General features: G+C 35.3%; 1 protein-coding gene across 11 annotated transcripts in view; it reads left to right on the top strand.

Moving 5' to 3' along the window:
* LOC123526291 (uncharacterized) overlaps nt 1-22,232 on the top strand; it is a 44,861-nt gene extending 22,629 nt beyond the window's left edge. For 6 of the 11 annotated variants that reach the window (XM_053523696.1, XM_053523691.1, XM_053523692.1 and 3 more), the window contains 2 exons: nt 104-196; nt 17,796-22,232. In XM_053523696.1, the coding sequence (XP_053379671.1) occupies nt 17,830-19,599 (1,770 nt within the window). In that variant the 5' untranslated portion in view covers nt 104-196; nt 17,796-17,829 and the 3' untranslated portion in view covers nt 19,600-22,232. Of the gene's footprint in view, nt 1-103; nt 197-3,882; nt 4,024-4,052; nt 4,166-17,795 lie in introns of those variants that run through there. The other 5 variants (XM_053523701.1, XM_053523697.1, XM_053523699.1 and 2 more) reach the window with 3 other exon arrangements.
* The last annotated feature ends 892 nt before the right edge of the window (nt 22,233-23,124 follow it).

The following is a 23,124-nucleotide window of genomic DNA, read 5'->3' as shown; positions in this document are numbered from 1 at the left end:
TTTCGCGTACATATCTTAAGTTCAGTAAATCGGAATGTTACACTGGGCTAAAACGTCCCAACTGACTTTAAGTTTGATCAAATTTATTTTGTGGTATTTTCAGTCAATACTTCAATGGATTCAATACGTGAATAGTATAGAAAAAAGGTTGAAGGGATGTAAACCTGTAGTGACAGCCAGTTGATTCTTCAAACAGGTAACTGAGCAGTTTTTATTGTTTTCACTAGACTGTTTTTATTATTTTCTCTTTCTGTTGTATGTATGAAGACTAATTGTTAAATCATAATTAAGGATATTGCAGTAAAGTTCCATGAGGCTCTGAATGTTATGTTAAAACAGTTTCAGAAGTTTCATGGCTAGAAAAGCTATACCTTTAATGTTAAAGCTAGAGCGATAATGTAAGATAATAAAAAAAAATATAAAAAAAATATAAAAAATTAGTATGTTCAACAGAATTAAAACCTTTGGCAAATATTAGACAAAATAATTATCGGATGTATGATTTAACTAGAAATTGATACATTTTATGTTCATAATAGAAAATGTGGCAGCTACATGTTTAAACAAAGCATTATGAGCCTTTAATTAAAAGGACTGGATTTCATAACAGTCGTAAACAAATGTCAATAATACTTTGAATAGACGATATATGCCATATTCCCTACAAATATGTAAGGTCAGAATTCATATCATTGCCTTAAATATCATTAAACTACTTTTACGCATGTTCATTTTATAGTGATCTCTATTGAACCGATTTTAAACTGTATGAATACAATTTATACAAAACTTAGACTACATACGCCGACGTGGTTACTATATAAGTGCTGTTTCTATGTCATTGCTTAATTTGCAACGTTTAGTTCAACTTCGTGTGTAAGAATAATGTCTTGTTATATGTAACTATATGATAAATTTTGTTTTTCGCATTTTGTGTAAGCAGCAGGCCAATTTTAATGGTAACGCTGATTTTTAGCTCACCTGAGCACGAAGTGCTCAAGGTGAGCTTTTGTGATCGCTCTGTGTCCGTCGTCGTCCGTCGTCAACAATTTGACTATTAACACTCTAGAGGTCACAGTTTTGGCCCAGTCTTAATGAAACTTGGTCAGAATGTTACTCTCAATGAAATCTTGGACGAGTTCGATATTGGGTCATCTGGAGTTAAAAACCAGGTCACCAGGTCAAATCAAAGGAAAAGCTTGTTAACACTCTAGAGGCTACATTTTTGACAATATCTATATGAAACTTGGTCAGAATGTTAACCTTGATGATTTTAGGTAAAGTTTATATCTGGGTCAGGTGAGGTCAAAAACTAGGTCACCAGGTCAGATCAAAGGAAAAGCTTGTTAACACTCTAGAGGTCACATTTTTGACAATATCTATATAAAACTTGGTCAGAATGTTAACCTTGATGATCTTTAGGTCAAGTTTAAATCTGGGCCAGGTGGGGGTCAAAAACTAGGTCACCAGGTCAAATCAAAGGAAATAGCTAGTTAACACTATAGAGGCCATAGTTATGACCATATCTTAATGAAACTTAGCCAGAATGTTAATCTTAATGATCTTTAGGTCAAGTTTAAATCTGGTCAGGTGGGGTCAAAAACTAGGTCACCACATCAAATCAAAGTTTGTTAACACTCTTGAAACCACATTTATGACTGTATCTTCATGAAACTTGGTCAGAATATTAACCTTGATGATCTTTAGGTCAAGTTCGAATCTGGGTCGTGTAGAATGTCTACTGACCTACTTTCTTGTGTTTTTTTAAGATACAGCCTTGAAATTTGAATGACATGTACAGTTTTGCATACCGATCTTAAAACTGACTTTCAGTGACCATGAATGTGACCTACTCACCTACTTTCTTGTCTTTTTTTAAGATACAGCCTTGAAATTTGGATGACATGTACAATTTTGCAAACTGATTTAAAACTGAATTTCAGTGACCGTGAATGTGACCTACTGATCTACTTTCTTGTTTTTCAAGATACAGCCTTGAAATTTATATGTCATATACAGTTTAGCACATCGATCTTAAAACTTACTTTCATTGACCATGAATGTGACCTACTGACCTACTTTCTTGTTTTTTAAGATACAGCCTTGAAATTTGGATGACATGTACAGTTTTGCATACTGATCTTAAAACTGACTTTCAGTGACCATAAATATGACCTACTGACCTACTTTCTTAATATTTTAGCATCAGTTTGATATTTGAAAACATGTAGTTCATATTACTCGGGTGAGCGATCCAGGGTCATCATGACCCTCTTGTTTGAGTATTTGTTTATTTCACGGGACTTATTTATATGATACCAAGAAATTCCCTTAGAAAGCAATCTAGGAAAATAGTAGAATGGGTCTGTTCCACGAGAACAAACGAAATGTGCTGCATCGCAAACGACCCTTTAACCTTTAGCCTGCTGGCAGCAAGTGATTCTGCCTTGGCGACCATTGCAGACCAAGATCAGCCTGCACATCCGTGCAAACTGATCATGATCTACACTGTTCGCTATTCAGAAAACCCCTTTGAATAATAGGTGGTACTTTCCAAATTGAATGACGGACCAGTTCATTTTAGAAATTTAGCAGGGTAAAGATTAAGGTGGCTTTCGCGGAAATCTGTCATACAGATTCATATAACATTTAATGAACTCCATGGAAAATATAACAACACTAGGTCCAAGCATGGGAGGACTTTATGGCCACCACTGGCTATTTAAAGACTTCTGTTTTGTTAGTTTTTGAAAGTTAGGAACGCAATTAAGTCAAATAATGGCACACTAACTCGGCATGAATGGACCTGTTTATGAGAAGTCTTACATAGTCTGTAGAGTATATTCTATTTGTTAGGAATGAATTATTCTTAAGGGGTTTGACAACAAATCTGAGGATTGCTCAGTGTCTTTTACGTTTTATCTTAAGTGGCTATAAGGAACGTTTCTAACCCTTACCCTGCTATATTTCTATAATGAGCTTGTCCGTCTTCCAATTTTGACAATGCCATTAACTCTTAAAAGGGGTGCTTACCAAATAATACTGACTGAATGGCAAACAGTGCAGATCATGATCAGACTACACGGATATGCAGGCTGATCATGATCTACCCTGGTCGCAAAGGCAGAATCAGTCGTATCTAGCATGGTAAGGGTTAAGTTCTGCAAATATATTTTAGTCGAATGTGACTGCTCATATCAACATTAATAGTCCCTAAAGAAGAAAAAATAATATAAAAAATATTCCAAACAGTTTATGCTGTATAGATGAAAGAAAATAATTCGATCTTTTTATGTTATATTCTAGTAACAGTCAATACTCGTTTATGAGAAAATCATTTTTATATGCTCTTTTAAGATGAAATCATTTTTCATAAGTATTCTATATCAATAATATTGTCGGAAGACCACGTTCGCTAGTCGCACTGTTGTTATTATTATGATATTGGCAGACAATATTTGTCGATAAAAATCAAATTATCGGGTTCCGTCGCCCACTGTTCGTTTTGATTTGCAGTCTGCTTGGTAGAGCAGTCCTCCGCTCCCGATTAAGATAAACGGACATTGTATTCCACTTGAACGCAGGTTGAAAGTTGCGACCAGCATTTAAACATCCAGTTTTATTTTCTCTTAGAAAGTTTCAACTTTGTAACCATTGTAATCAGGTTTCACATCATGGAACGCATGAAAGTTAAGCTGTTTCGGGCCCATATGTTGTTCTATAAACTTATGTTGATACGCGAATTCAGTTGAGTACGAATGACACTCACGTATTATCCGCCAGTGTCCATCAAATGCTGAGTTCAAAACTCAGACGACGTTCATTCAAATCAGATCGTCTCAGTTTAGTTCGACTTCCATCGTGCAAATCGAACAGGCTATATAACAAAAAACATGGTATATTGATTTGAAAACACAAAAGAATAATGTAACTTGATACAACGCGGTATAGTATTGATTATAGCTGTACACCTGCAATTAGCATGCCATTTCAGATTGAAACATAGGAATACTATAAACTGAAGTAAGTTTTGCTATAGAATATTTCTTGTTTAGTTTGAAGCTTTCAGAGTCACTGATAACTTCTTGCTATTTTTTTAATCAAGGAAATCGGTACTTGTCCGTTATTAACATTAAAAATTTAAAACTTGAGGATGTTACGACAAGTGACGTATTTTGTTTTTAATTTGCCGATCTTCTGTAGAGTTAGTGTTGATTTTATTTGTGTATATTAATATAGAGTTAGAGTATTTTTTTATATTGCTAATATAAAAAAAAAAACACGAATAAATGTACAGATTATTGGATACAAAAGACGCTTAGACTTTTCTTACATAGACAAGGTACTACTCGCTGATGATTAGGTGATTTTTACAAACGTAACTGTACATGAATTAAAATGAATAAAAACGAATTCGACAAAATCTAAATATTTCTAGTTTCCATACTACTGATTATATTCATTTGCCGTGTGGGTTCGAACCTCAGCGTCGGCAGTTATTTTGTTTTGATTGTGCACGTAAACTTGCATTTGTGGACGTTCAGTGGCGAAAAATGGCGGAATTAAGCTAAAATTCCAGAACGTGAGTTCTTTTTTTTTCTTTGTTTTGAAGTAAGTATTAACTGACTTTTTTTTTTTAATGACCAGGCGCAGAATTTGATCAAGGGTCCAAACAACCCTCGTTCTTTTTTATTTCACCACCATAGCTGACAAAATAACGTTGAAATAGTTGATACTAAAGTAGCTGCCGAGATACTTGTTTACTAACTGAACAGCAGATATTTGTTCGGTGTTGAACGCGTGTTAATGGGAAGTACAGATGTGTTGTGTATGATTTTATAAAATGTCAAACATATGAGCCGCACCATGAGAAAACCAACATAGTGGCTTTGCGACCAGCATGGATCAAGACCAGCCTGCGCATCCGCACAGTCTGGTCAGGATCCATGCTGTTCGCTAACGGTTTCTCTTATTGCAATAGGCTTTGAAAGCGAACAGCCTGGATCCTGACCAGACTGCGCGGATGCGCAGGCTGGTCTGGATCCATGCTGGTCGCAAACGCACTATGTTGGTTTTCTCATGGCGCGGCTCATATTATGTCTAATTTGACTTTTCAACGTTTACCCCTGACTTTAGGGGACACAATGTTAAAAAACAGGTTGAGGCTGATTTATGTATTCTACGGATAACTCACCCCGCCCCAGGTCATTTAATTTAACCCCCAATAAAAAAACAACTTCTAGACAATTGTCCCCACTTGAAATGGTAAAAAGGACATTTGCACCACACTGCATATTTTTGGAATGGGCATTTAGCTCCTCCCACCCAACCCCCTGTCCCCAATATTTTGACCTATAAGCCAGTAGATATAGCTTTGTCTTTAGTTGTTTTGATATCAACATTTCTCTAAACGGCACGTTTCAGTTCATATTTTTTATCGATTTGATAAATATCTTAATTACCCTCATGTGTAAAGGTAAAAAATAGCTTGTTATTGAATAACTAAAGCGCGCATAACAACATATTTTTTTCTGGCCGCAGGACGGTCTTGATTTCACCTTTACTTCCTGTAAATATCGGCGATGAAGCTCATTTAACAGCTGACTAAAACTGTACATTTTGATTGGTGGATAAAAAATGCACCGGTTTTCGAATGGAATAGATAATAATTATATTCTTAAGGGGTGTGCAGGTGCCCTAAGCTGTATTGTTAACCAGTATAATCCGTTGCAAGACTCCTGTGGAAATAGCTTACGCCATAAACCTGAATCCCCCCGGTAGTGAAACTGCTACAAATCTGCCACTCTGATACGGGGTTATCTCCCATAAATGATTAACAGTCAACTCGTCCCCATTTTGGTCATTTCGTTTCCCTTCACGATTTCAAATTGGTCATTTCGTCCCCCACTTCTCGGCCCCTCCTTTTTAGTCTTATTTCTTTGTCAGAGATTCGTAGATTATGATTAATATAATTATGATGTAAAATATGTGTTCTATAAAATATGTTCTACATCAAAAACATGAAAATATTACAGTAAAAAAAGCTACATTTTGTTTCGTTTTATAAATACACAACCGTATGTTAAAGTGCAGAGTACATGCACGTTTCGTAGCTTAAAGTGTGCATTGACTAATGCGGCCGTGTATCGTTTTTGGGGGCAATGCCCCCACATTTAACAAACCGTCTTTCAATTTTCTTGTCGAGCTTATGACCAACCTGACAACACACAGAAAACGAGTTCCAAAGTTTTTACCAAACATAACTTTCATATTGCATTTTGCAATTATATTTTTGATCCAGATATGATTAAATAGATCTACACATTTTATATTAACAACAGTATGTGAAAAAAACTAAACTGCATTATAAATATAAATTATAATAGATCTTCCTAAGCGTAAGAATAATAAAGACGCTTGATCTGATCACGTGATCGATTCTGAAACCGACACTTGTTTTGATCATGAGACCTGAAATCCAATAACTAGTTTCAATACGCTAAAAAAAAATGTGTTCATGATTCTGCGTGAAAATAGCAACTACAAAGGAATTGCAACGCCACTGATAAACCGATAGATTATTGATTTTTTCATCGTCGTGCCTCGACACTGTTGTGGATGTGTATATGGAGAAACTTTATCAGTTTGCGGCGATCAGTACCGTTTATCAGTAGGCGAATCTATAAATATGCGGCAACATCCTATAGATCCCGATTCGCAATCTGTTAAAATATATTTTCTGTGCAGGTGTTATTTCTAAAATATTATTTCAGAAAATATAGTGCTGAAATGAAATACTTTTCGCATGTCTAAGAAAACATTTTCAAGAGATATGTTATTTATAAAAATTAATACTATAAAAAAAATAATAAATACAATAAAATAACAGTGTTTTACTTGAAATAGAATAGGTAGAAAAAATTCATTACTTATTCGTCAGTTTGAATTTATGACTTATTTGGTTCGTGGGGGGGGGGGGGGGGGGGATTAATTTGACAGTTTGATTTTTTGTAATTATTATCTAATCTAATAATCGTCAGTAGATGTTTTCTCTCATTGTTCGAATTCGTAAAATAAACTATGAACAGATTACTTCTGTTTTACACAAACTATTAAGAACATTTTAAAGCTTAAAGGCATATTTATGTACTTGATTGGACCGTCCTTACTCGTGATTGTATATTATGTATAATTATATATTTTGATCTCGAAATCAGCTGTAACTGATCGTTAATCAAAATGTCTTGTCCACAGAAGTTCTATAAAAATGAATTGAATTTTAAATAGTTACTAAAATTTTATACACAATTGCACGCTGCATATCCATATCGGCGGACTCTTTGCAAAATATGCTTTATCGGTGGTTTCTTGCGTCGGCACCGGCGATTCTTTGCTATAAACAGGTTGACAGTTATAAAAAGTCAAATAAACTCACCAAATTAATTAAGCTATAATGTTTCCAGATACTCATTAGCCTAAAAAAAAAAAAAAAACTGGTATGCAGAGAGACCGCCGGTGCCACGACAAAACCGAAAGTAAGTAGTTTTGAAAAATTCCATTTACATTTCGGCCTATTCATCTTTATTATTTGGAAGAATATTGATAAATGAATACAAATAGTGCGCTTGATATGTATGATATCAAAGCAAAAACTGGTTAAAGACTTTGGAAAAAGTCGGGCTAGTGTTCCATGTCAGTACACCATCAACAAATTTTATCGAGTTGCTAGCAAAATCGCTGATAATTAAAAGTAAACACTATAAAACATAGAAACGACGATCTTAGCGGTAATTAAAAAGTAAACACTATAAAACATAGAAAAGACGATCTTATGTTCCGTGCTCTACTTATTTTTGAGCAGCATGCCTATGATCATGGATGGCAGCTCGATTTTTCGCCTCCCATACCAACCTGGGCACTGTTTATAGCAAAAAATAGCAGGTGCCGACGGAAAGAAACCGCCGATATAGCAGATTTCGCAAAGAATGCGCCGATATGGTTATGTACTGTGAATTGGAGAGAGCATCCTGAATATACATGTCATCTAGGGAAGGTTTGAATCCATGGAGATGTTGTCAAAAGTTATGGCATCAGAATCTTGCGAGCATGCAGTAATTTCAATAGCAACCACCACGCCACCGCAAATCAGGGGAGATATTTTTTTACTTTTTCCTGAAATTCGACCTTACTGTAGGGCCAATAGAAACGCCTTTATTCTGGAAAAGTACAGCATTTCCCAAACTGAACATGTGCCCGATTCTTTAGTCTAAAGATCAGAACATTATGTATATGACATGTTTAACATATAATGTTCGGGAAATCGTTGAAAAAGGACCGCAGAAAAATCATTCCCAGATTTTTATATTTAAAAAAAAAAAAAACGCCATATACGCTGATCAAACTGGTATTTATCTGCAGGAAAATTATCGTTTAACGTAAAAATTGCGCTAAATACTGTTACAATTGCGCGTACATATACGTATTTCATCATTTTTCAGACCGAGTAATTTTTGCTATGGGAGGTAATCCACCATTCCGCGATGATAACTTGCCGCAGGTGCCCGTTATATTTTGGCCTCATTTTCTTGGTAATTATCCCTGCAGATGTACATTTATGTTACCAGTTTAATGTATTTCATCTATCTGAGGGTGCAAATGGTTTCTGATGTTGATATTCGAAGGCAGAACCACCAGAAATCTTGTTCTTTTTCCACGGGCGTTTCGTATCCTAATTTACTCGAACCTAACTGTATACGCCAGTTCTGTAGGTTAATTGATATGACGAATCACGGTTTTCATAGTGTTTAATGTATTTCTTATATTATGATATTGATAGTTTGAAATACAGGTGTTTATTAAATAACCTAAAATTGAAACAGACAATGTTATTTTGATCAACAAACATAACAAACAATATGAATAACAATATTATCATATATCATGTATGTTTTTAAGAAAACAGTTACTGAATTTTAGCAATAATTGGAATGGAAAAAAGGTAGATCTATAAAAATATTTTTTACAGGTGTTTGTGTGTTAACTAATGACGACTCCTTATTAAAATAATGCTTATTTGTAACAAAAAACATTCCTGACTTTTATAATTGATAAGTATTGTACACATTAGAAAACATAGCCTAGATTTTTTCAATCTCAGTTCAAGGAAATCCTGTTCCTTTAAACTTTCACATATTGGACTATCTTGACTTTCTTTCCAAACTTTCATAAAGTGTTACAAAGTTTGCCTGTTTTTGTTAGACTGTCAAGAACACATGATGTCAGGACATAGAGTGCAAACAGAAGTATTGAAGAAATTGAAATACATGGTATAGCTTTATCTTTTTCATTTTATCAAACCTGGCAATGAAAGGGTTTTTTTTTTTCGACGAACAACTGCTATTGAACAAGACTAGATGTTTTATCTTTTACCTTTTGAACAAAATATAAAAGTGTATTGAACACAAATTTAATAAAATTTTATTGTTGTGCACTGTTAAAGTTGTGACCACTCCATTTCTTGAATGGGTTACATCAAGTATTGAAACTGCAAAGCATTGCCCCCATCAGTCCTCTCAGTACTTTGATTAAAAATACTTCTTGTTTTTAATTTATGTGATCTCTTTAACACTCAAACTTCTTAATTAGTCAACTGGCTGTTAAAGCATTGCAACTAACAAAGATATTGTTACCTGCAAAACAAATAATGATCTTCTTCTAACTTCCAAAACAACCATTTTTTGGGCGAGGTAGAAGGGAAGTTGTGTGTGTGTGTGTGGGGGGGGGGGGGGGGGGGTTCAAATTTCAACTGTAGGGAAAATGTATGTAGTAGCAATCCACGTTTGTTGGGGGAGGGGGCGTCAATGTCCTGGAGCCAAATCGCCGGATCCCACTTCATGTACGGTTCATTTTGGATGTAAGATCACATCCATGGAAACAGACTTTCTTCATGTATTCAGCAATACCTTGCAGTAGTTTTGTAGGAATTTGATCCGTCAACAAGTTTTCATATTAAATATTTAAAATGGATGATATACAATAATGAACAAGGTTATACGGAACAATTTCAATTTCCCGAGTTTAGCAATTCTCTGTTCCGAGCAGTATAAAATGGTTATAACGAATATAAATATAGCTAATTAGTATAGAAGCATTGAAATATAGACTTGCAATATACATGTTGTGACCAACTTGGGTCTCTGAGTTCTTTAAATTCATAAACACGTCATCTTTAAACATCCGCTTGCAGGTGATAGCAAACTCGACAGTTGCCTACCCTACAATAGAAACGTCCCATCACATAGGCTGTAATCTAACGTCTAGCTCGACTGTTCGACTATTCCAGAATAAGGAAGGCTATATTTAGCTCGATTATTCAAGAATAAGAAAGGCTGTTATGCATAGACAGTTTTTCAGACAAACCTTAGTTTCAGTATCTTCTTTTTAACTACTACTGCTGTTATCAGCATAAGTGTCAAGTTATCTTCTGGTTCAGGGCCAAAGTCAAGGTCACATGTGTCATATATCATAATGGTGTTGATTTATGGCATTGCTTTCATTTTCATAATTTTTTAACTACTTACATGTATCACCAAACGTACGACAACAATATAAGGATGCCTTCTCATAAGGGTAATACATGGTTTGTTTTCGAGTCATGGAACTTGGCACAGTTTGTTGTAGCCGGTTAAAATATTATGGCACGCTTTTCAATTTCACGGTATCTAATTAAAGACCCGCTATTACCTAGTGACCCTCTTTTACCTCTCACATGAACGTCATCAAAAACATTCCGGTATAATACAGCTAAAATACAAGGTGACAGTAGACAATTTTGGCTCTGCCTGAATTAATGTGCTTTCACAACTTTCATCTGCAAACGTATTCAGTCAATCTCTTGCCAGTATATTTTAAAAACATAGATAAATTACTAATTTACACTGTAGAAACAAAGGGTGGTCTAGCCTCAACACATTACGTCAAATGCTGTTCTTACTGCTATATATTCATTCAATAAAATGTGAAGACATTAAACACATTGTCTTGGCCTAATGTATGTCACTGTCAGTTTGTAGCAAGATACTTGCATGTCTCGATTTTTTTTCATGCAAATCGTGTATAATTTTCATCATGGGAATACAAAAGAATTCTGTGGCGTGTCTTTAAAGACCTACCACAACCTAGAGACGTACTATTCCCACCGACACGAATAATACAGCTACACTACCAGATGAGAGGCGGACAATTCAGGCACTCCCTGAATTTTCACAATGTCATAATCAGTCTCCTTTCAGTATAGTTTTAAAATCATAGATAAACAACTATCTTACCCCGTAGAAACAAAATGTACGCTAAACTCAGGTTAATACATCAACCACTGTGCGTACTGCCATATTCATTCAATGAAATGTTTACAAGTTAAACACATTGGCTTGGCCTAATATATGTCGCTGTCAATTTGTAATGCGATACTTTTATATCTCAATGTTTTTGTGCAGATCATGTATAATCACCATCATGGAAATACAAAAGAATACAGTTATTTCGGGCGTGTCTTTAAACTAAGCTTTAGATAGACAGATACGCGGGTATTCTATTGAAGAAATAGGTCGTATAGGTCATAACACAGTATATAAATAGTATATGTTGTTACAACTATTATCAGTTTATAGTCTCTAAAGTCAAGCAAAGTTAACGATGGTAGAAATGTGTCAATACATAAACCTGATTCTAGCTTCTAAAAAGAAAAAAAGTGCTTATATTATGTACGAGTTTCACAAACAGTGTATCATCTTTCACTAATTATGGCGAACCTTAATGTATAATATATAATTTACATGCATATCAACTTCAATGAGAGCAAAATTTGTGTTCTTACATTTTCACATTTCACATCGAAATCAGTGGAACTATTTTCAATTATAATAAATCATAATAGTTTACCAAACGTTGTAAAGTAAGTATCACACGTATTATGGCATGTTTCAAAGATACTAGCGAAAAGCAGTTTCTATAAGTTATACGTAATGTTGTTTCTTAGTATTACCACAAATAAACTTCTACTTTCACTATATACGACCGTCGTTTGCAAATATACAAATAAAATAAAATATCGTATTTTTACATTTCGCAAACTAACATATAATTTACTAGAATGTATCATACTGTTTCTAAGTATCCATCATATTCTGCTAATTGAACCTTAAAGGCGCTGACCCCAAGATTTTGGCTTAATAAAAGAAGTTTTTCACCGCTATAGAGTGCGAGTTAATTATAGGTATTTATAATCGAGGCAGTTTACATTTGTGTTACAAACGCTTTTCGATTTTCAAAAACAACTAATTCTCACGTGTTTCCGTAACATATGGTCTGTCAGTAATTAAGTTTCAAAGCAAAGTTTCTTAAGAAATACAGCATTAATTTCCAGATATCTATAATATCTTTTTTTGTTTGGCCAGTGCATTTAAACGAATATCGCCTATGGTATTTTTGCCACTGACCGTTCTAAGGCCAGAGACCCGCAGAGACTCACTGTGCTCCCTGATTTCTTCGTTTCTGTATACTTGTTCTGTATTAGTTACTTCACTTGTATTAATCAGTGAATCTATTACTTTCCGGATCACATACATTATGTCTTTTACTGTGGACCCAATTTCACGAAAAAACTAAGTAATTACTTAGTTAAGTCTGTTATTTTAAAATCATGCTATTGCTTAAGCTATTGTTAAAAAATGTTGATTTTTCTATACCAATGTATTTACAGCTAAATTAAACTTAAGGTTAGTAGTATTTGTCTGCAGCACTTATTTCAGTCACGCAAATTTGATGTTACTATTTAAGCACGATATAACGAACTTAAGTATTTGATTAAGTATATTTCTTATTTTTATACTTCATTTTCTGTAAAATTCAGAATTGTGCTTTGATCTATGAAATAGTCATGTCTGATATAGATGAAAAAGTCAACATTGAAGACGCATAAATGGCAAAAAACAAGTATTTGAAATAACAGACTTAGCTAAGCAATTACTTAAGTTTTTTCGTGAAATTGGGGCCTGTGCAAGCTGAGGTGACAACGCGTTTTCATTAACGGCACTTGTTTGATGACGTTTACCTTTTCCATTTGCGGCATTTCGTTTTACTTAAGTCTCAGGTAGGCCTTCTTTTGCCTGCCTATGGCTAAGAGCATATCATTTCTGGAAAAGATAAACGTTTATTTTGGCAAGGTCGCACTAAAGGTATCTAGCTAGTGTCATTGTTTTTAATTTATACTAAAGAGGTGTGTGTCAAACGCGAATCTATTGTGTATCACAAAATACAAGATTACAAAATTTCAGAACTCAAAAATCCGAATATCTCGCCAAAATGAAAATATTTTCCATGTGTACGTCTTGTCTAAAAGGTTATAAAAGTTGGAAAACATTGTGTAAAAGGTATGACATGTACAAAAGTTCATTATTGAAAACTTATTTGACCACAAAAGTAAGTAATATATGCTTAACGAAATGTACACTGTGAATAAAACAATGATACGTTCTAGACAGGAATTGACATATTGACCCTTCATATCATTGACATAATTTTTGTCATTCACTTGACATCAATATATTGTAATAATAATAATAATGATAATAATATCTTTATTTAAAGAAGATAACAATTTTATATATCTTTTTTTTTCAAATGTGGCCTTTTGAAATGAAAATAAAAAGAAAGCAACAACAACAACAACAACAACAACAACAACAACAACAACATACGTCTGCCATCCAAAATGGCTGATCATGGTCTGCACTGTTCGCTATTCAGTCAGTTACAGTAACTTTTCAGTGAACACCCCTTCGAAAAATAAATAGTATTGCCCAAATTGAATGATGGACCAGTCCATTTTAGACATTTAGCAGGCTAAGGGTTAATTGAATTGACGTCACATCTGAACGGAACCAAATGTGCTCAAAGTCATCCGTGTAGTGCAAAAATCAGCCTGCACTTGTTTCGTCGGTCTTAGTAGACAACAGAGAAAAAGCCTTTGAAATTAAACCTTAATGTTTTTATCTCTTTGTTAAGTACACATTATACTTCTGTACTTTCTCTGAAAACGAGTCCGAAACTAATACAATATGTAAACAAATATTTTGGTAGCTGATAAATTCTGTCATCGTTATTCTGACAGCTAGGATCCGAGGGTTGTTTTGACACTTAGTCACATGATAAGGTCTTTTTATACAAAGGACTCAGTGAATGTACTAAACCAATAACAGAAACTCTCAGATTCTGGAATTTGAGCTGAATTTCACCATTTTTGTATTCGGAAGTAACACTTTCCTTACTTGAATTTTCGTTAGTGCACTCAGCTTATCAAAATATCAGTATATATGTGTAGTCAACAAAACAGATAACTCGGCTTTTGTTTGTTTGCCAGTATCTTTTAAATTACAGAAAGTACTTTCTTGAAATTTACTTCACGCTTAGAACCTTATATCCATGACAATATTTCAACATTTCAACAAAACCAAGCCATGACATTGCATAATAGATCTATTTTACGACTTCAACAGATATTTGAAAAGTCATATGAGCCGTGCCATGAGAAAATCAACATAGTGGGTTTGCGACAAGCATGGATCCAGACCAGCCTGCGCATCCGCGCAGTCTGGTCAGGATCCATGCTGTTCGCTTTCAAAGCCTATTAGAATTAGAGAAACTGTTAGTGAACAGCATGCGCATCCGCGCAGTCTGGTCAGGATCCATGCTGGTCACAAAGCCACTATGTTGGTTTTCTCATGGCACGGCTCATATAAATACATTTAAATGTCTGAAATTAACAAACTAGCGATAAACTTAAAGGGGAAGAAAATGATAACAAAAATAAGATAAAATCGTCGCACAAGTTAGTATGGTTAAACATTATTTTATATTTGTATCGTATTGAATTATTTTCCAGTAAAAAAAATTAAAATTTTCATCTCTGTGTTATCGTAGACGGTATTCATTCGTTTTGATAAGATTCATGTGTTCTTGTATATTTCTTGGACTTGTAGTTACTGTAGTAAATTTAAATTGAATAAATTTAGATGTTAACGTGCCTAAGTATTTCTGGGCACGATTGATTCTGCTTTTGCCTGATCTGTACTGTTCGCCAATCAGTCAGTATCTTTTTGGTAAGCATCCTTTTAACAGTTAATGGTACTGTCCAAATAGAAAGATGGACAAGTTCATTATAGAAATTTAGCAGGGTTAAAAGCATATCAATCTATATGTATTATTTGTTTCACAAAAGAACATTTTAGTTATTGTTAAGGTAGAGAGCAAATAGCGGGTTGACTGTTTTGTTCAATATCCTTAGGACGACGGACATTTTTCGCCAGGCAAACGTATGTTTTTGACAACACAGAAAGTGACGTCAGGCGACCTTCAGCGTTTTTTCGAAAGTAAAGAAAATGAAAGCAGACAGGCTAAACTTAAAAACGAAACGAAAGTCGCATAGTCAGGGGTCACGCGCAGGGGTCATCCCGTCTAACTGTATGCGCGTGGACTTCTTTTTTGTTTTGCTAATGGGGAGTCAATTTTCAGCGCTTTCTAACAATTTGAAAATGCCTGAGCTTTAGTACGATATGGCAGCCTTTCATCTACGAAAATATATTTGAAATCGGAAGAGACACAAATCCCACAGCGGTCCATAACGGAGCAAGGGTATATGGAGATTTTTGGAACTTCGTCAAATCGTTTAAAAGTTGCCTAAAAGTGTCAGTATATGTAATGCCGTATTTGAGCGGAAGCGTGAAAGGGCCATCAGACGCTAATACGTTTTATTACGTTAAGGCGCGGAAAGGATATATTTATAGAGTGAAATATGCTGTTGAATGGGCAAATGTGTGCGTTCGATATCGGTCTGCTTCAATATCATTTTAAGACATTTATTTCTTTTCTATAAAAACGAATATTTTGGAAAAGTGTCTACGTAAATAAAATTGGTTGGTGTTTGTCAAAATATCTGTCAACGCACATTGTGTTCAACCGTCTGAAGTCTTATTTAAAGTATAACGAAACAGAAGTCGTTCGTATTTACTATTTGTGTATTTCCATTTGACATTAAACGTAATGTGCAACTTTACGCACAAAAAATGTCACAATGTGCATTGTTTCTTATTTAATCAACATTCTAGCATATGGCTACGATTGGAAGGAATTCTAAATAATCAAGTTTTTATTGTTTTTCTTGTATCGATTAAGACACAAGCATTTGACGAAAACGTCGTATAGATATGTAAAATATAAATAAACGCTGCTATATAGGAAAAAAATAATTTTACTGACTGTCTATTAAAGGTAACACTACATGTTTCCTGAATATCAAATATACGTGTATACTAATATACTCTAATTGTTTCGCTTGACGGTCATTTGTTAAAAATATTGCCTGTGGTTTGAAGAAGTGTTTTATCACATAAAATGTTTACTTAGACATCTTCTCCTTTGCAGCTTGATGGTCGGCTATCACAATTATTTTAAAGATTTACGTTCTGTACAGAATTCTGCTTGTCATGGCAACCAAAAGAAAAAAAAACGGTTAAAATCTTTTTGTCCTAATACTCACGGTCCATAGTTTAGGTATTCTGCATGATACATTAGGTAGTCGTCTTTTATTTTTGTCAAGCCCGCTTGCGGAAGCGAAGACATAGTTGTCCAAATGGCTGTATGTGCGTGCGTGCGACCGTCCGTGCGTGCGTCGTCCGGATTTGTTTGTCGGGACCATAACTTTGACATGCATGGAGCAATCTCGTTTATATTTGGCATGAATGTTAACCTCAGTGAGACGGAGTGTCATGCGCAAACCGCAGGTTTCTATCTTAAAGGTCAAGGTCACACTTGGAGGTCAAATTTAAATTCAATAATGACTTTGTCCGGACCATAACTTTGACATGCATGGAGCAATCTCGTTTATATTTGGCATTAATGTTAACCTCAATGAGACGGAGTGTCGTGTGCAAGAACCAGGACCCTAGGTCTAAGGTCACACTTAGAGGTCAAAGGGCAGATACAAGAATGACTTTGTCCGGAGCATTTCTTTTTCATGCATGTAGGGATTTTGATGTTACTTGGCACAATTGCTCACCATCATGAGACGGAGTGTCATGGGCAAGAACCTAGAATTACTTCCCTTTGTTATTACTATAAATAGCTTATATTGTTACTTTTTTATTACTGGTCGTAGGGAAAAATCAAGACCACTTTTCAGCAGTACAATACGCATGTTACATCCAATTATGAGGTGTTTTTTTTGACCTATCTCTACTTGTAAGGATTTTTTGTGTTGACTTAGATTTTTTTAAAGATTTACTTTCCTTTGTTGTTACTATAAATAACTTATATTGTAACTTTTTGCTATCAATTTTTATTTGGCATAAATGTTTGCCTCAGTGAGACAGGCTGTCATGTGCAACTCCTAGTCCTTTTGACAGCTGGTGGGCTCGAATTGTTGCCCGTGGGCATCTAGTTTGTTAGTTTGGATTGTAGTTCTGCCAAATATAGAGTTGCAATATAGACCAGTAAATAGCACAATCTATGGACCAGCGACTTATGTGAGGTGTAATGTAATAACCGGTCATATATATATGGTCATTTAGGGTTTTGTCGTACAAATGAGATGTGCATGCCAAAGAAAAATTGTGAATGGGTAGTTTGGTTCTTGTTGGACTTATTCTTTTACACCTCATTTACACATATCCGTTTGAATGTAATTTCCAAATAACTGCATAAGGAGACAAAGATAACAACAAATATATTTATATTTTCAGTAAATGACGAATAAAGAGTTTCTAAAGACAAGAAATGGTTGGACGAATTCGTCACCAGGCCTTCAGGTTCAGAATTGTGCTGTTAATGCTTGCCATTATGTTCATATATTGTACATTATGGATATTTAAATTTCAAGTCATATCTTACAACAAAGTCACTAAGACTGTAGTGAAATCTGATGTTGTGTTGTCGAGAGCAATAATCAGAAATCCAGCACAGGAACAATACAATAGTGATAAGAAACAAAAGAGTATTAACGAGAGCGAAGAAACCACAAATCTAAGTGGTCAGCAACGATCGAATGATACCGAACATACACCTGAAATTGTCAAAGTCAACAAATTTTCAAACTTTAATGAAACAGGTTTTCAAAGATCTCAAAAAAGTGAAAATAAAGCTGTCCATGAAATACAACGTTCAACTTTCAATGGGGAAAAATATAAAAACTTAATAGATCATAAGTATGGTAATATTGGCGGACATGAAAAATTATTGAAACACAAATATAGTGAAAACGTGAGTGATCCGAAATATCTGAACATTGTTGCAAGTTATACCACCAAACGCATGCTGGCAAAACAGAACGGAAGTATCTCCAAAGAAAATGCAATAGGGATGTACACAAACAAGCTGCACGAGTTGAAAAATATTACTTGGCGACAACATAAAGAAAACATGTTAACCCACCAAGACAGACCATTGTTTTACAAGGAACAATATTTTAATACGACTAAAGAAACAGTCGGTTCAAACCATAAACATTCTAATTTGATACAAATGGCTCTTAAACATACACCAGACGATAAACTTAGTCAGTCTAAGCCATTAGATTCAACGTATGCAAGTCAGAATGCCAATAAATTGAACACGTCAGTGATCAGCGAACCTAAAGCTAAGATGTTTAACACGGTTCCAAAGGACCTATCTGCAAAGCCAAGTTTAGGAAAATCAGTTAACGAAAACAACAAAACAAGTACTGGCATTTCATTAACGAAAAAATTTACTTTTGTTACATGTAAACTTCCTCTTAATGATTCAAATAAAACGAAAGTTGGAATTCTTGTTCCTTCATCCACCAGGAAGATTCAAAAGCCATTATTTGGAAATCTGACACTTGTAAATACAAGTTTGCCGTCGGTTTACAAAACTCTAGAAGCGCAATATATTTATAGAATTTATATTGGCATTGACGAAGGAGACTTTTTACAAACGGTTCAAGATAAAATAGTCAGTATGTTTGATTGTGCAATACCTGTTATTGTTCGTGGTAAGAACTATGTAAAGTCTGTGAATACTATAGCTGATCGTGCGTATAAAGATGGCATGGAATATTTGGTGCGTATAAATGATGACACATTGTTTAATACTTCAAATTGGACAACTTTAGGAATCAGTACACTGAAGGGATATTATCCAGAAAATATCGGCGTAGTAGGTCCAACATGCAACGAGGGCAATACATTTATTCTTACACATGACATGGTTCACCGTAAACATTTAGAAATCTTCGACTTTTATTATCCTCCTTACCTTGAAAACTGGTGGACGGATGACTGGATAACTCGAGTTTATGAACCTTATAAGTCGACGAAGTTAAGGTCTTGGGTAGTTAAACACGTCGTTTTCCAAACTAGATACGTAGTAGATAATGAGAGAGAAAAGTGGTCGAAACAACTGATAGAATATGATAAGAAAAGATTGCAAAAGTATATTGGACTTTCATGTTCATGTGCACTTCATGTATATTTAAGTGTGTCTGTCGCCTTTACTTGGCTGATAGGTTTAGTTATAAATTCTCTATAAATCTTCTGATGAATAGAATGTGTTAGTCCCTAAGCACATAGTAGTGCATTGAATTAATATCCACGACTTTGATATAACGAAAACTTCAAATTTATTAATTGGGATGACACCTCCAGCTGAATATCCGGACAGTATTTCTGATCCAGAGTAACAGTGACATCATGTAAGAATCATAGTATATAAATATTGCATTCCCGAGAGTGTGGTATGAAAAATGTTCACCGCGAGATATATGAATATCGACCGAGGCGCCAGCCGAGGTCTATATTCATATTTCGAGGGGTGAACATTTTTCATATCACACTCTCAGGAATGCAATATTTATTTTATTATGCCGAAACGATATAAAGGTCAAAACATTTACTGGAAAATCAGCATTATGATTTATTTGATTTATTTAACATTAAAAAGTAGTTATTAACCAGAATGAAGACATAATTTAGGTAGCTTTTTTCTCTCTCAGAAATTGTGGCGACTTTGCTATTTATAAGACTTCTTTTGATAGATTTAATCGAGACGTTTACATGTCGCTGACCCCTATATTTATGCGCATGTTTCAACATTGCATCAATTCTGAAATCGACAGCAGTAACATTCGAAAAAGTTAACGACGGTAACTCTCTTATTTGTAAAGGAAACTTATAACTGTGAGCACTCATTTTCTTAGTTAGATCATTTCAAATCTGATGGTGGTAGTTTCGATTCAATATTTGATAAAAAGTTGTTTTCGAAAATTTTGGCACGTAGAATTAATCATTAAAAGAAGAAAAATCGGTCGGATTCACACATGCATGAACTTTCAATGCGAAAGTATCAATCTCTCAACGGGAGATATAAAAAATAATATCACATGCGCAGAAAAACAAAACAACGCTGTTGCGCATTTTATATGAAGTTATGATTTTGCGCATGTGATATAATATCACTGGGATATATAATATATTATTCAAGTAAAACTAATGGGAAATTTACATTGGACATTTATATGAGGTATAACAAATCATAATATAGGTTGTCTATATGTTACACGTCCTGACAGGGATTAGTGCCAAACTAGTTACTGCTAAAAGACATGCTATCTCAGTGCCCTAAAGATCACTTTGTTTATGGCAGGGATGAATGCCAAACTAGTTACTGCCAAAAGACATGAGAAATATAAAACTTACCTAAAACCACTTTTAAAACTTGGACTTACACACCCGGAATACTATGGAGATGTTGTTTATAAAATTCGGAAAATTTAACATAATCCTTATTTTAATGACAGATATTTGTAAAATTATTTAAAAAAAAGTTTATCAAAGAGGATACGATGCGAAAATTACGAAGCACAGTGCATGTTTAGTGATTGACCCCTCTACAGTTAATCGCTACGCTTTCCAATTTGATGGTGCGATGACTAATAAAGTGTAAGACTCCATGATGCTTTTCTCCTAAATCCTACATACAACGGACGGAGGGAGTGGAATTTTGTCTTGGAGCTTTCTTAGTCGTGCCCTTAAAAGTTAAGCTCTTGGTGCTCTGATTTCAGACAAGTTGTTGAGTACATTGGTGTAATTATACCTTAGATTAAGATTTTTTACTTAACATGATCTGGTATTTTTTCGCTTATATTACAGCCTTGCTCAGGGCGGATTTTATTTACTCTGTGTTGTCTAACTTGTTGAAAATAGGGTAAGTGGGAAGTTGGCATGCTCTAAACGCGTGTCAACCCCCAGTTTCCATTATACAGGTTACTGCCCGTTCCAAGGCGGTGTCCCTATTTTCAACTGGTTTTCTGACAGTCTTGTATTTTGTATTGCGTATGTTGTTTGTTGTTAGCGTTTTTTCCTCTTTCTTCTCACTGACCCTATTGTCCCCATCCTTTCCCTTTGCAATTGCGCTCCCTTGTTTTGGCATCCCCTCCCCCTTTACCATGAGTAAATTTTCGTGCCCACCTTTATTTTGGCTGCAGTAATCCTAAGGCGGTACCCGATTGTTTTTTTTCCTGCTTATATGTGTGCGTTTGTCTGCTTGTGCGTCTTGGGCGGTGCCCTACAGTGTTGTTGTATCTCACTTGTCTGTTTATCTATGTCAGTTAGTTGGGCGTGGTTGTGTGTGTTTGTCTGTGGTACAGGAATGTCTGCGCTATTGTGGTTTACGTTACAGTGTAACTGTGATTAAGGAACGTAGCATTCCAGTTGTATTTTCATCCTTATTCTATTTTCCCCTTCAACCGCCTCCCCCAACCCCTTCTTACCCCTTACCCATTCATCCCCTCTTCTATATTTTGCATAAATTTTAAATGTAATTGTTGAATTTTTGAAGCAACCCGTCTGTAAAATATTTCCGTTACAGCTTCTTCTAGTTGTGGGCCTACTTTGCAAATGCGTGGCTCGGAGGCTGCGTTTGTAGTGCTCTCTGCTTCCGAGAAATCTACCCTTACCTATTATCTTATGCTATCTCAGTGCCCTAAAGATCACATTGTTTATCTGTAAGTTACGCGTCATGACAGGAATGAGTGCCACACTAGTTACTGCCAACAGAGATGCTCTCTCAGTGCCCTAAAGATCACATTGTTTATCTGTAAGTTACGCGTCATGACAGGAATGAGTGGCACACCAGTTACTGCCAATAGAGATGCTATCTCAGTGCCCTAAAGATCACATTGTTTATCTGTAAGTTGCGCGTCATGACAGGAATGAGTGCCACACTAGTTACTGCCAACAGAGATGCTATCTCAGTGCCCTAAAGATCACATTGTTTATCTGTAAGTTACGCGTCATGACAGGAATGAGTGGCACACTAGTTACTGCCAATAGAGATGCTATCTCAGTGCCCTAAAGATCACATTGTTTATCTGTAAGTTATGCGTCATGACAGGAATGAGTGGCACACAAGTTACTGCCAATAGAGATGCTCTCTCAGTGCCCTAAAGATCACATTGTTTATCTGTAAGTTACGCGTCATGACAGGAATGAGTGGCGTACCAGTTACTGCCAATAGAGATGCTATCTCAGTGCCCTAAAGATCACATTGTTTATCTGTAAGTTACGCGTCATGACAGGAATGAGTGGCACACCAGTTACTGCCAATAGAGATGCTCTCTCGGTGCCCTAAAGATCACATTGTTTATCTGTAAGTTGCGCGTCATGACAGGAATGAGTGGCACACCAGTTACTGCCAATAGAGATGCTCTCTCAGTGCCCTAAAGATCACATTGTTTATCTGTAAGTTGCGCGTCATGACAGGAATGAGTGGCACACTAGTTACTGCCAATAGAGATGCTATCTTAGTGCCCTAAAGATCACATTGTTTATCTGTAAGTTGCGCGTCATGACAGGAATGAGTGCCACACTAGTCGTCGCGTGAGTGGAACGATGCTCTATCTACCATTTTTTAAACGTGGCGAAAATCGCTTCCAAAGTTTAAATCTCGTCTAGTTTCTTTATTTCGGGGCGAAAATGATGATAAATATATCTGCTTGTTCCTTGCGCTTAGTTCTTTCAGACTGTAAATGCTTTTAAATACATTTCGTTTTTACTT

The sequence above is a fragment of the Mercenaria mercenaria genome, chromosome 14 (genome assembly GCF_021730395.1).
Source record: "Mercenaria mercenaria strain notata chromosome 14, MADL_Memer_1, whole genome shotgun sequence".
Lineage (NCBI taxonomy): Eukaryota > Metazoa > Mollusca > Bivalvia > Venerida > Veneridae > Mercenaria > Mercenaria mercenaria.
Note: the sequence above shows the minus strand (reverse complement) of the source record. Positions and strands in the feature narration are given on the sequence as shown.